This window comes from Trachinotus anak, unplaced genomic scaffold, assembly GCF_046630095.1.
Source record: "Trachinotus anak isolate AG129_WGS33_773 ecotype Australia unplaced genomic scaffold, CSIRO_AGI_Tana_v1 ptg000019l, whole genome shotgun sequence".
Taxonomy (NCBI): Eukaryota; Metazoa; Chordata; class Actinopteri; order Carangiformes; family Carangidae; genus Trachinotus; species Trachinotus anak.
In genome coordinates this window covers 3,339,984-3,353,463 of record NW_027273870.1, presented here as the reverse complement: position 1 = coordinate 3,353,463, position 13,480 = coordinate 3,339,984, and the positions used below count along the sequence as shown (strand labels likewise).

The 13,480-nt window shown below is 42.7% G+C and overlaps 1 protein-coding gene across 1 annotated transcript; it reads left to right on the top strand.

The window, feature by feature from the left end:
* The first annotated feature begins 3,222 nt into the window (after positions 1 to 3,222).
* Positions 3,223 to 6,696, top strand: LOC139637108 (fibroblast growth factor 20-like). Its single transcript, XM_071505657.1, has 3 exons — positions 3,223 to 4,084; positions 5,154 to 5,257; positions 5,401 to 6,696. Exons 1-3 carry the CDS (start codon positions 3,754 to 3,756, stop codon positions 5,644 to 5,646), a joined length of 681 nt encoding a protein of 226 aa, XP_071361758.1. The 5' UTR covers positions 3,223 to 3,753; the 3' UTR covers positions 5,647 to 6,696.
* The last annotated feature ends 6,784 nt before the right edge of the window (positions 6,697 to 13,480 follow it).

Sequence of the window (13,480 nt, the reverse complement as noted above, 5' to 3'; positions counted from 1 at the left end):
ATTCAGACCCTTTGCGATGACATTTGAAATTTAGGAGATGGGAGAAACTTCAAGAAGGACGATGGTGGGCCCTCTGTTGGGTTCTATAATCTCTAACAATGCATCATATTTTACAAACTGACCAGATGCTTGTTGTGTGAAATAAAACTAGTACTATGGCTGTAGATGTTACAAGTAAATAGTGCAGTATTACCTTCTGAAATGTTGTAAAGTGGAGGTTTAAAGTAACATGAAATGCAAATACACAAAAGAACTGTCATATCTCTTTGAAGTACGCTCCCTAAAAACTGCAATTTCCACCACTGCATGTACTGCCAAGATAAACTGACATGCTGCTGTGACACACATTCACTTTGCAAAATTCAAATCACATTCAAAACCACTCAGCAAAGCAACATTTGTTAATATTCTTCAATATCTCACATGATGAAAATCCTTGTCTTCACGCTGTAATCACCATGACACTCATCTCATCTTTACATGTGTGACTTTCTAACTGACTAACAATGTCAACATTTCTCACTCTTCACTTTTCATCGAGGGTCAGTGTGGTGTCAAATTTCCAGTGGGAAGTGCAGGATGAAAGCAACCAGTGGAGAGCAGATATCAAACGAATATCAAAGATGAACTCTTCATTTAAGTCTTCACATGTAGGACTAATGTTAACCTGATGGGGCTTTTCTTATGGCTTTGATGCTGAGAGAATAAAGTGGAGAGGTCTAATAGATGGGCCTGTCACCTGTTCACACATGAAGCACTGTGGATCACTCTAACCTACAAGCTCTGTTTAGCCAAACTAGATCAAACAATGACTATCAAAACCTCTTGGTAGAAATAAACCCTTTAAAGGGTCAAGTACAGCAATTAAGCCCTTAATTTGTCCCTTTGATTTCTATTTTGTTCATAACCCAAGTTTGATTAGCCTATTACTGTGTCTAATTCTGGCAATAGGTTCCCTAACAGGGTGATTGATGGAGGTTAATTCAAAATGACAACTACAAAATTCAACCATTTGAAATATTTGCATATTTACAGAGATCCAAGCTGAAACACATTATAGACCCTGCACACCCTCATCTGAACACAGTTTATCCAATAAGGCACAAAGTGCATAAAGTGGTCTCTTATTCATTTTCTAACTGGCAGCTTAAATTATGATGAAATTAAACATGCCTGTATTTTAATATGGCCCGTCTGAACCCTGCTCTCAAAGACCCCAGGAGTTCCCCAGACCTCGGTTTGGAAACCACTTGCATTAATAACCTCTAGGCTACTTATTCAGTTATTCCATTATCCAGGCTTTCGATTAGGCTGTAATTTCTTTGTGTGTGTTATATGTGTGTATGGGTGGGTGGGTAGGTGCATGGTGGGGGGTGTAACCCTGGGGGCCACCTCCTCCTCATTCTCTCCCTCCATGACTGCCTTGGTGGCTACATGGTCGGCTTCACTCTGCGTCCCATGCCACAGTCAGAGCAGCAAACCTATAGAAAACGTATTTTAAAGCAAACCATGTGACCCTGGGAAATGTTCACTTGCACCGTGTAAAGTGGAAATGTGGCGTTGCAGTTGACGTCTTCATTGTGGCCAGGTCGATATCCAATACATCAGGATCTGATCAGCCTGGAGGCGATTACGATCGATCCTGTCTCCTTTTTTAAAAAAAGTTCCCTTTTCTTGCCGGTCATGAATACTAATGAACCGAGGGAAACGGGGAGAAGGACGCACGCCACTCACATAGACGCCCTCTCAGTCTCTCTCTCTCTCTCTCTCTCTCTCTCTCTCTCACACACACACACACACACACACACACCTCTGCACCTTCAACTCATTTATCAACGCGACTCCCAAGGGAGGGGGACAGCTGGGTGAGTCTGTAGCTGCCAAGATCAATAAAATACAGGCCGGAACCTGGGCCCCTGCGCCCCTGGTTTACATCAAACCGGCCTAAATCACACATGTAAGCTGCAGTTTGACCCGGTGGTCGTGCAACTCAGATCCGAATGTAGCCCATCAAGAAAAGTTGGAAATGAAGTATTTAACCAACCCTGGAGAGAAGTCTTCTGGGTTCAGTGGTAACCAATCATTACTAGCTGCTCATCCAGGGTTGACCAAAAGGGTGGGCAAGTTTTGAGTGAGTGACCACAGGCCCAATGACCATCAGTGCAGTCAATTTAATATCTTATCTTCATATGATACCACAGCTGATGATGGTCTAATAGAAAATCTGCATTCTGCAATGAGCTGAGATGCGTTTTCTTGCACAGCCCACAGCCTGCCTCGGGTGATCAGCGCATTATGATCAGGTGCTGCTTATCTTTTGAAATCGGACAAATGGCCAACGTTCAAAGTTATGATCAATGAAAAGATGTAAATGCTTAACGACCTGCGTTTATTTACACATGCAGCGAATGAACAGCTACGGGTGTTTTCTTTCTTTTTCTGAAGCCCTTCAGGTGTCAAGTGTCGGGGTATTTTCTAAGCTTGCAGTTCAAACAGGTATATTCCCTTCTTCTGGTTATTATTGCCTGATCCCCTTACAAGATCCCCGCACTTTGAAGCCTCTGCAGGTCTTTGATTCGTCTTTTTAAGACCACAATTAAGGATATACGGGCTCCCGCGCTGTTCAAAGCATCGTGGAGAGATCAATGAGGGGATTGACAGTCAAGTGATGTCGTTTGCACAGGTGTGTGTGTGTGCGCGCTGCACGGCTGTGTGCATGTGTGTTTGTGGTTACATAAAACGGGGGCAATAAATCAACATCGGAGTGCGAAAATTACGCAAATGGGGGCTTTCCTCTGTCTCCCGCAGCACCTGAGTCATTTGGAAATGGGGGCGTGAGGCTGTAAAGCGTTTAGGGTAATGGCAATATCACTTTCAAGCTGTTTGACACACACACACACACACACACACACACACACTCTGTTTCTCTCCATGCCTGTGTCACACACAAGTTGTTGCAGAGTTGCGCACTCCACTGTGACTCTCACAATCTCACAAACACTCAACCGGCAGGTGTCCGCAGCACTGCCGAGGTGCCGGTGAGCAACATCATTATTGTGTCGATATGAGCTTTCAGGGGGAGCAGGGAAAATAAGCCCGTCAGGCCAATTTTTAACAGAGGTTTTTAATTTCCTCTCCGAGTCCCTGAACTGAAGATCAGAGGTGAGGCAGGGGAGCGAGGGGCGCGGGGATGAAGGGGCTGCGTTTCAAACGGGACCGAGATGAGCCGTAAAGGGAGGAGGTCGGCGGCGCATTTGCATAAAGAGACAACTTAGGGTGAATTTCTGTGCGGAGCTCTGCTTTATATGGGCTGGATGCGGAGCGCAGCGTGCTGGCGTTACATCCCGCTGCTGGGGGAGCTGAGACAGCAGAGAGAGAGAGAGAGAGAGAGAGAAAACCCTGATGTGCACAGGAGCAAAGGGGAGTATCCCGAGGTGAGGAGGAGAGAGAGGGCGCGCACAGAGGACCGGACAGAGGGATAAATAGCAGCAGAGGAGAGGAGCTGCAGCCGGGGACACCTGCACACATGAAGATACGGCGGGAGCTTGATCCCACTGCGACCACAGTCTGATCAGGCCGAGCGCGCTCTCACTGGGGATTTTCTCACGTTTTTCTTACGTCCAACTTTTCTTCTTCTCCGCCTCACGGACTGGCCCCCGCTCGCTGGCTCGCACCGAGGCTCTCTGCTCATCACTCGGATCTCGACCCGGATCTCCCTCAGTACTCCGAACCGGATCGGGGGTCTTATCTGTGATGGGGGCAGCGGCCGAGGTCGGGAGCTTTGCCAACGGATTTCTGGACAGCTTTGGTGCCGCGGGTGCCGCTCCGGCTCCGGTTGGCTCTCATTTCGTTCTCACCCCAGCCGGGGCGGTGGACTACAACTCGGTAACCGGACTGATGATGGGGGGGCAGGGGCAGCAGGAACACCTAGTGTCCGCGGAGAGGCTGTCCCGGAGCCTGGCGGACCTCAGCCATCTGAAGGGGATTCTAAGGCGGCGGCAGCTCTACTGCAGGACCGGCTTCCACCTGGAGATCCATCCCGACGGCACGGTGCAGGGCACAAGGAAGGACCACAGCAGATTCGGTAAGAAGCCTTTACAGTTAAAGCTATACACATCATCATCATCATCATCATCATCATCATCATCATCATCATCATCAGTAGCCGTGCAAGTAGAATTTGTAGTGGTTTATTGTGAAATGTATGATACTGGATCCATTATAAGATAAGCTACAGTTGCTGAGACAGGTATTCTTATGGTGGAGATATTGAAACACACTCACTCAATCAAACACACACACACACACACCGACAGAGAGAGAGAGAGAGAGAGAGAGAGAGAGAGAGAGAGAGGTTAAAAACTGAACAAAATGTAGTGTAATGCCGTTTGCTATTCTGCAAAAAACTGGATTAAAATTCAATTTAAATGGCAAATAACAAAATAACGTAGCTGTACCACCCACTGGAGCACCCGCTTTACATAACCATGACATATACCCATGCTACTCCAGCCATAGGATACTGTGATGGCAGCTGATGCTAACCTTTAGTCCATGGTGCCACTAATGCATCCAGTGAAACAGAATTTCTTTCAAGATAAATAAGCTTTCCAGGTGGGACGATAGTTTACGTTTGCACATTCATACCACATTTCCTCTTTGAGATTAGATTGGAAGCTTTTCTTTACTTTTACCAGCTTATCTCCAGTTATCAGTATAAACACCTGCAGATCAAAAGTGTACCTCTTAGAGAGCTGCAGGGCTTTAGCACTTCTGGCACTTGATTTATTCCATCTGAGACTTGGATATAACTTGCCAGAGGCCATTCCAGACACCCAGCCTTGCTTGTCAGAGTCAGCTGGTGTCTGCTGGTGTGTATTTTTGCACACAGAGCTGGTAAATCAGCCTTCTTCACATATGACCCTCTTGGTATATATGAATTATTTTAAAAATCCATGATATGATATAATACATGATATATAACCCTTGGCAGGATTAATGTCATACTGTATCCAGTGCCTAAAAGGTGCTTTTTGAAGTCACCCTTATGTGTTTCACAGTGTTGTTGTGGTTGAAATTACTTACTGTAAAATGCTTTGGACAAACGTATCTGCCAAATGAACGTAATGAAGTGTGATGTATTGTATGTGCAGGTATTCTGGAGTTCATCAGTCTGGCTGTCGGACTGGTCAGCATCAGAGGGGTGGACAGTGGCCTCTACCTCGCCATGAACAGCAAGGGAGAACTGTACGGATCGGTGAGTACACGCACTATTAAACACATGCTAAAGAATTCATATTCACTTGCACACATATTTCAATTATCTGATGTGTAACCCCCTGCCAGCAGGTGGCACATTTTGCAACATAAAATTAATATTTCCTTTCTTTCTTTCTGCAGGAGAAACTGTCAGCAGAATGTGTTTTCAGGGAGCAATTTGAAGAAAACTGGTACAACACCTACTCCTCCAACATCTACCGGCACGGAGAAAAAGGTGCATTTTATTTTGTCGCTCTGAACAAAGATGGGACGTCCCGGGATGGAACGAGGTCGAGGCGGCACCAGAGGTTCACTCACTTCTTACCGAGGCCTGTAGACCCGGATAGAGTACCAGAGCTGTACAGGGACATCCTGGGCCAGAGCTGAGACTGATGGGGTGCTACTTTGACCCTGTCAGAGCTGGGGTGAGCTGAAAAGCAAACCAAGTGCACCTAATCTTCTTCTTAAGGAAGCTGGGAGATCTTGTTGATCTAGACAAAAAGGATCATAAAAAGTGCACCAAATCAACACTCCCCATCGCTGGAATGGAAGAAGGAACCAGACCCTCTTTAAACCAGACTGACCGTGGAGTTTGACTGAGCACCAAGGATCTTCTGCGGAAGATGTGAAGGCCCCTTGAAAGACACAGAAGCTCCCTTGACCCTTTTATTGGCCTATGCAGAGGCCCTGGTGGCCAAACAGATGTTCTATGGATTTCCTTTGAGTTTCCACTAATTAAATCCAACTACCTGCTAGTCCAAAGTGCATGTTCAAGAGGACAAAAGTGTGGAACTCATAGTTGAGAATAACAACTGGCTGCTAATAGCTTTCTACTGCTGTGGCTGTTGAGTCTTGTCATTTTCACTGTTTTCAGTAGGGCTTTTTATTTTATTCTAAACACTACTGTGGCTGCTATGTAAACGATCTATTAAAATGCATAATCCAGTATACAGAGTGGCTGGTTTACACTAAAGGGTAGTTTCATGCACTGGAAAGCAGCCATGTTTGTTCTGGGAAACGGGTCTGTATCGGGCTGACTGTCGTGATGACATGGATGAATTCTCTTTGAAACTGCTCCAAAGGCAGAAGCTGCTCAGAAATGGGACTTTTCTGCAAAGTGCATGAGGAATAACAGAACAGGTCCGGTGGCGTTTTTTATAAGGACTTCCTCTGTGGTTTCCCGTGGTGGAATACTGCGTGTTCTGGTGGAACTCTAGAGACTCAGTCTGGAAACCAGTGAAGGAATTCTGTCGTTCTCCCACTGACTGCACGGAACCAACAAAGACACCTTGACAAACACGCTGACAGATTTTATTCTTATTTATGAGGTTTTGTTACCTAGGACATACAGTATATTTATTTCATATATTTATTTATTTTGAGAATATATTTTTGCAGGTATGAGATAAAATAAAATAAAAAATATCCAGAACAAGACATGAGAGGTTATTCTTGATTTTTTTTTTCTTTTGCATTAACACAACATATGGACTACTTTTATTTTGAATTCGCACTGTCTGACCAACTGTGTTGACAAGTGAAAATGTAAAATGATAAGTTTAGCTCAAATTAAGTCACATGAACCATATCAGTTAATAACAGCAACAATTTTTTTACTGCCACAAGTCCATTTGACATCTGTATCTGTACTGATTTGAGTGATGAAATCTGTTTGTTAACAAAGGGAGATAAAATTATTCATTATGCCATCATTTATCTGGAGCTTAATTTCCTAACCTTAAAGATGTTGTTGAAAAGAGTGAAAAAATCCGTTACTAGGACCCAATTATCAGTGAATTCCAGTTGTTTTTTTTTACTTTAAAAAACAACCTGCTGAAAAATGCTGACTGCAGAGGCAGCTTTTGGTGGTGATCTTGGCTTTGTTTCCATCTTGGCTTTTTATAAAAATCAATCCGCCTCTTCTTTTCATTATCTTTGGGAAATTGGAATAAGGACACCACACCATTGGTGTTGGGGCATCCAGGAAAGCGATTTAGCGAATCTGGCTTGCAGTAACTCGAGATCGAGCAGGAGAACCACTGATGCTAATGTGTTCCATATTTTTATACCGTTATACCGTTAGAGGAGGGGTATGCTAACTGGGGATCTAAGTGCATCACTAATCCCCTGTTTTTGAGCCTGCCCAAAAAATCCTCAACTCCACAATTCAGCACCACATAGTTTACAGTCTTTTCACACATTTTAGGATGTAATAGTTCTCTAAAATGTTTTCATAAACAAATCTGCGAATTTGCTTTACAGGATCTTTAAAACTGCAGTCTGGAGATTTTGTATTGCACTTCATTAGAGTTGGGGGACTTGTTAGGGACAGATTAAAAAAAGAAAAAAGAAGAATGGTCCAAGTCATTGCAGCAAAGACACTGATATGTTGACTATTATTCATGTGTCAAAAATTCTGTTTATCAAAAATAGCGTAATTCCCATGACACAGCTTCATAGTGTTTATTTTTGTTGGTAAATGCCCATGAGTTTCAAACTCCAAACCCCAGTTTGCGTTAAATATTTGTTGTCACAAAGGACATTACACAGCTGTTGCATATGGTCTAGTAAATTGACTTTGACATATAATATCACTGGAGTAGCTGTTTAATGTACATTATCTATCCATATGAAAAATTATCCACAGCACACACCTGTGTATTGCAGACTCTCTGTTTTTTGAGAAATTTGCGATGGGATTGTCGTACCTGCCGTGGGTGACGATGCTCATAACACATATATCACAACTTATTTACACTTTAATATATCAAGTCAAGAATATGTTCATTAGTATCACTTGCTGGCACAAATCCCAGGATCTTCAGTCACCAGCTGGCACGACCTCCACAAGAGCAAGGCATCCTTATACAACTTTATGCATCCCTATGACTCTTCTTTTGCTCTTGCAGCTGAGGGCAGAGGGCAACGTGCAGCAACACCAAGAGATAGTTAAGACAGGATATGAGCTGCTGTAGCTAACACAAGCAAGCTGTTGGGTTTCTCCATACTGAAAGAACAGTGCTGTCTCAAAGCAGCTCTGTGCAAATGTTAAGAAGAGAACATCCTGGTTCAATCCAGCAAATGGGTCCATGTCTGTCCAAATCAGCCAACGTATGGCTCAAGCCTGAATTTGTTAATGCAAGCAGCTGTTATTAGCTGTTATTGGTGAAAAGGACTGTGGGCCACCACCAGTATGGCTACCTCGTTAAAGGTCAGACAATGCTACAACACAGAATAGCATCATCTCGTAGCTCAAATAATATCCAATAAAAATAGAGACCCAGGTTGCATGGTTGGCTTTGTCTCCCTCTACACCAGCACCAACAGCTAAGGGCGTTTTTTGTGATACTGTGAACTGATCCTTGTGGTAAAGTTTGTTTTCAATTGCTAGCCTCAAAAAAGAAGGAGTCCAGGCTCAGTTCCAGTTACACACCTCTGAAGATGGACCAACATACTGTAGAACGAAACAACCATTAAACTACAGACTCCTCCATGTTACTCTCTTGGGTTTCATGCATTTTCGACTTCCAAATTGTTCTGTTTCCATTGTTAATATGGAAATGGTTCATAGTATGGCTCAACTAAAAGATACAGACAGAGTAATGGGGAAGGAGGAGAAAAATAACATGAAGTCATCAATGTGAAGAGACAGCACGCGCTTGCTCTGACAGACACTGCAATTAGACAAGTGACTGGCAGGACGAGTGATCCGCTGCACTCTTTCATCCTCCCCTTCACCATCCCTTTATCTCTCTCTTCGTCTGCCAGGCTTGGGTGAGTCATCCCTTGTTCTTATGACACCTGAGACAGAATTGGGCAGATGTCACTGAGGTATAGGTGAGAGAAAGAGAGAAAAATAAAGCACAGGAAACGGAAAGAGGAGTGCTAGAGTTACAAATGAAGCAAGACAGAGAATGACGACTATGAGAAAGACAAAGGTGCCGGATAATTATTTTGCAGTCTATCGCAATACAAAATACAACTGAAGCCATAGTTAATGGGATATTTTCCAGGTTTCAAGCATTATGCACTAAAGGTCCGTTTAGTAGTTGTTCTGGAGCTTTTGATCACACAAGCTACTTTGGCAGATGGAGTTTTTTCAGTTGTTGTGGAATTGTAAATGGTTAATTCTCTATTTCTTTGAGCACTTTAAGGACTTCTCACCCATTTTGGCCTCAAAGTTGAATTTCAAACGGCCTTCGTTATGTCACAAACAGCAAACTACAACAAAAACAGCCTGACCTCATTTAGCAGCAACCCTGTTTCCTAGAAATTTAGTTTATATACAACTAAACTTTTGTAGGAAACATAATTGCCACTGAATTACACTTTCTATTCATGTAATGGTGATGTGTTGTTAATTTATGTATGTAGCAAATTGCAAAAATGTGGACACTGAACATTTCAGTAAAATGTTCACCATATGTTTGTTTATTCTGTGTATTTGCTGCCAGAATATCTGATCTTGCAGTAAAATACTTGTGGTGACTACAACATTGTTAAACGTATTTATGGTTATGTTTAGATTCTTGCAGCAGTTGTTCATGGTTAGGAAAAGATCATGGTCTGGTTTAATACAGAAAATGTTCACAGCAACTTCAGATATGTGTTTATTTACAATTCAAGGAGATATTTGCTGAGTTTGCTAACTTCAGCACAAGGTTGACACCTGTCCCAGTTTTACTGGAATTTCTCATAAAATGTATATTCTTTCACGCGACATGAATTGTTACTAAAAAAAACTTTTGCCAGTGAAATTTGAACTCACAATGCTTCTTCCAGACTGGTCAGTGCTAACGTTGGCTATGTAGCAATGGTAAAACTTACAAATAGCTCCTTTAAGCAAAACCACAATCTTTTCTTAACCTTAACCAAAGGTTCAGAGTTTGGAGGGTGACACCGTTTTCACTGCTATAACATAAGCTGCAAATGTTAGCCTGTCCAGCTAAGTGGCTTATTACTTACATTATTAAAACATATTATTAGCTGACTACATTATTATGTGGGGTTACAACTTATGTTACAAAAACCCTGCTCAGGTCTGGGACATCCACAGTGTGGTATTTTATGTGTAGCAGCTGGTTCTATATGCTCTCAGAGTTCAGTGTAACATCAGTGGCTCTGTCCTTGGAGGTTGAGACCAAACACATCAGTGAGCTCTTATATTCAAAGATAAATATTTAAACAAAGCAAAACAACTGCCCGATCTTAAATGTTCCCTTATCATACTTTGTACGTACAGGCTAACTTGCTCTATGCAGTACAAAGCAATGCTTCCCCTTCATTTCCACGTTCCATTCTGCATAAATCATCAGTTGGTGAGGATATTGATTTTTTTTGCCAGGCAAGTGATAGCTTAGTCTCTCTTAGCTTGATATTATGCATGTAGGCAAGATCCTTTTTTAACCAAGCTCATGGAGCTAATAATTAGCAACAAGTTCTACGACCTGAACGATCATATAGGTTGTTTGACCCTATGATACGACCTATGTGAAGATACCATCGATAACAATACAATAAACAATTATCAATATGCAGTTAGGATGGGGATCAGTTATGGATTGGTAAGGGTCAGGCACAAAAACCATTCAGTTTTTTTGCTGATTGTGACATGATAGTGTAAATAAAGAAATATTATTACATTTAAATGGTTTAGGGTTAGGTTTAGATTAAGATTAAGATAAAGACTGAGGTAATACTCTGGTTGTGGAGTGAAACTGGAGTAAGCATAATTCAGTTACCAGAGTTCAGTTACTTGTCAATCTTTTGAATTACTTTGGCACACCTTAAGCCCTCTTCGCACGGGACTAGAATTACTTGGGGATCACGTGTGATTTAGGGATTTATCCCTCTTGTAATGTGTAGTAACCTTTGTTCTACTTCGTACAGGCTAAGCGCTCAAATAGGCTGCATAGCGTTGTGTGAGTGAAGTACAATGCTTGGACCCCCATCTGTGGCACCCAGTGGCCCATGTGTACTGAGGATGAGACTGAAAAGGCTCAACAAAGCATGGCTGACCTTACACAGCACTGAAGCAGAGCTCAGTGCTACCTTTTTTACTAATAGGCATCTGCCCTGTCTTGGTTTGACACTGAAGAAGCACCACTTCTGTCACATCCGTCTTGAAACTGTTTTATTTCTCCAGCTGCATTTCACATCAATGAGATATTGCTATAAAAAGGTTGGCGCCAGCATACAGGCTCATTGGCTCTGCAACATGTTTCAGATAAAATTACAGAATACTGCAGTTCACATCTGTCCAGTGGTACAGGCTAGAGCATGGTTACATTGTGTCTAGTTAAGACACGGTTCAATGTGTATCTAATCCTCTGATAGGGGTGTACAGTGTAGATGAGAGGAAGGGAACATCAGAAAGACAGCGGCTGAGTACCAGCATACGTACACTGAGCGATAGTGTCAGACAGACAGAGAGAGAGTGAGAGAAAATTAGCCGAGAGAGAGAGAGGTATGACTTGAAAGTTTGTAAGAAACAGGTGGGTTTCCATGAAGAAGAATCAGGGAAAAAAAAGGCTGTATGTGGGTTCTTAGTGTTGCCGGCCTGTCAGGCTGCAATCTTCCTTTGAAGAGTGTGTGCGTTTGCAGGGAGGGGGGAGGCATGTTTATGTGAGTCAAAGTGACTGCATAGATTCATGTCAGCACAACGTCTGCGTGTGTGTAGGTGTGTAGGTGTGTGTGTGATCTGTGAATCTGTGTGAAGGTGAGCCAGGGGTTCTCCTGACTTGAGGGCTGTCTGACTGATGTGTGAAGGCCCATATGTGTGTTTGTGTGTGTTTATGTGTGTGTTGTACCCTGACTCCACCCCCCCTCTCTCTTCACTCTCTGTCTGTCCTCTGTGGGGTTTTCCATTGACTGGTTAGATCTCCACTGTTGGATCCAGCGGGTAATGGTCCATGCAGAGATAACCAGAGCAAAACAAGTGGAAAAAGGAAAACTGGTGCTGCTTCAAAACGCTTAACGTCTTTCCTGTTAGTCTGCCTAAAAAGCTCATTTAAAATGAGATGTTTTTCTCACTTTGTTGTATAGACTGTATGTTGGTGCACATGGCAACATATTCCTGTTTTTACCCCAAAATAACAAAACCTTTAAAGCCCAGTTTGCTTCAAATGTATTAGCTTTTGTCCTGTAACAACATAGTGCATTTATGAAAGCAACACCGACAGCAGTTTGAAGTTAGTGTGTCTGTCTGTGTGTCTGTGTGTGTGTGTGTGTGGTCTTTTTGTTTTTCTCAACAGGCAGGTGTAGAAGTCAGTGATCTCTGCTGGTACGAATCTATGGCTGGCGGTGTCCACACAGGTGTTCTTCCTGCAGTCCTCAACACACGCACACACGCTTACGACATGCGTGAACTGTCTGTCATCACTTTTCTGTGCCTGAGATTAATGGTGCAGCGGGAGTGACTCAGCTGTGGTGAATTCAGACAAAAAAAAAACAAAAAACGTGTCCTCTCCAAATTCTTAGACGTACTAGACACCTATGAACTCATCCAAATAGCAAATGACTAACAAATGATTTCAACTATGACGTACCATGATCAGTCTACAAGCTGACGTCGTACAGCCAACCACTGTTCAAACCCACACAATTTAAGATTTAGTTCCACTGATTATCCTAAAATTTTAAAGATAACAAATTCAGTATCAGGTGTTTGTGTCATTTAGTTTAAATATAAGGTTTTCAAATGTGTTTGTGACTGAAGCATCTCTACATGAACTGGGCCTTAATCCATGTGTGTTAATGACTGAAGATGAAGCTGAAGAGAAAGATCTATTGGCTACTTGACTGTGGGCAGGACATACACCACACTGTCTGGTGTAAAAGTTGCATGTTTTGTAGACTAAACTCCTAACTCAAACAGTATAGTGTCACACTACTTAAACTTTTTCTACTGAAAAAATGGTTTCTTTTAAAATTGAACTAATCAGTAATTTTATATCAACAATGGGCCAAATGACTGTGCAGTGTGAAATGTGTTGCACCTTGACAAACCCACAGAAAAGAATCAGCAAGTCCACAGTTCCTATCAGCTCCATAGAACATTTTAGCATCTTTCAGCTCATTGTTTAGATTTCACTTTGTGCCACTTTACAGTTCTGGTTCACTCTCACTGTCATCCACCTCATTTTCTGCCACAGTGGGCCTCTGCTTTCAGGTTAAAAGCTCCAAAATCCCTCTGCACACTACTGGCCCAGCAGTAAGTGGA

Excerpts from the sequence above, each read along its gene's own strand:
- LOC139637108 (XM_071505657.1), top strand. The coding sequence starts at position 3,754 with ATGGGGGCAGCGGCCGAGGTCGGGAGCTTTGCCAACGGATTTCTGGAC. Across the intron at positions 4,085-5,153 it reads GAAGGACCACAGCAGATTCG|GTATTCTGGAGTTCATCAGT; the intron begins GTAAGAAGCCTT and ends TTGTATGTGCAG. Across the intron at positions 5,258-5,400 it reads AGGGAGAACTGTACGGATCG|GAGAAACTGTCAGCAGAATG; the intron begins GTGAGTACACGC and ends TTCTTTCTGCAG.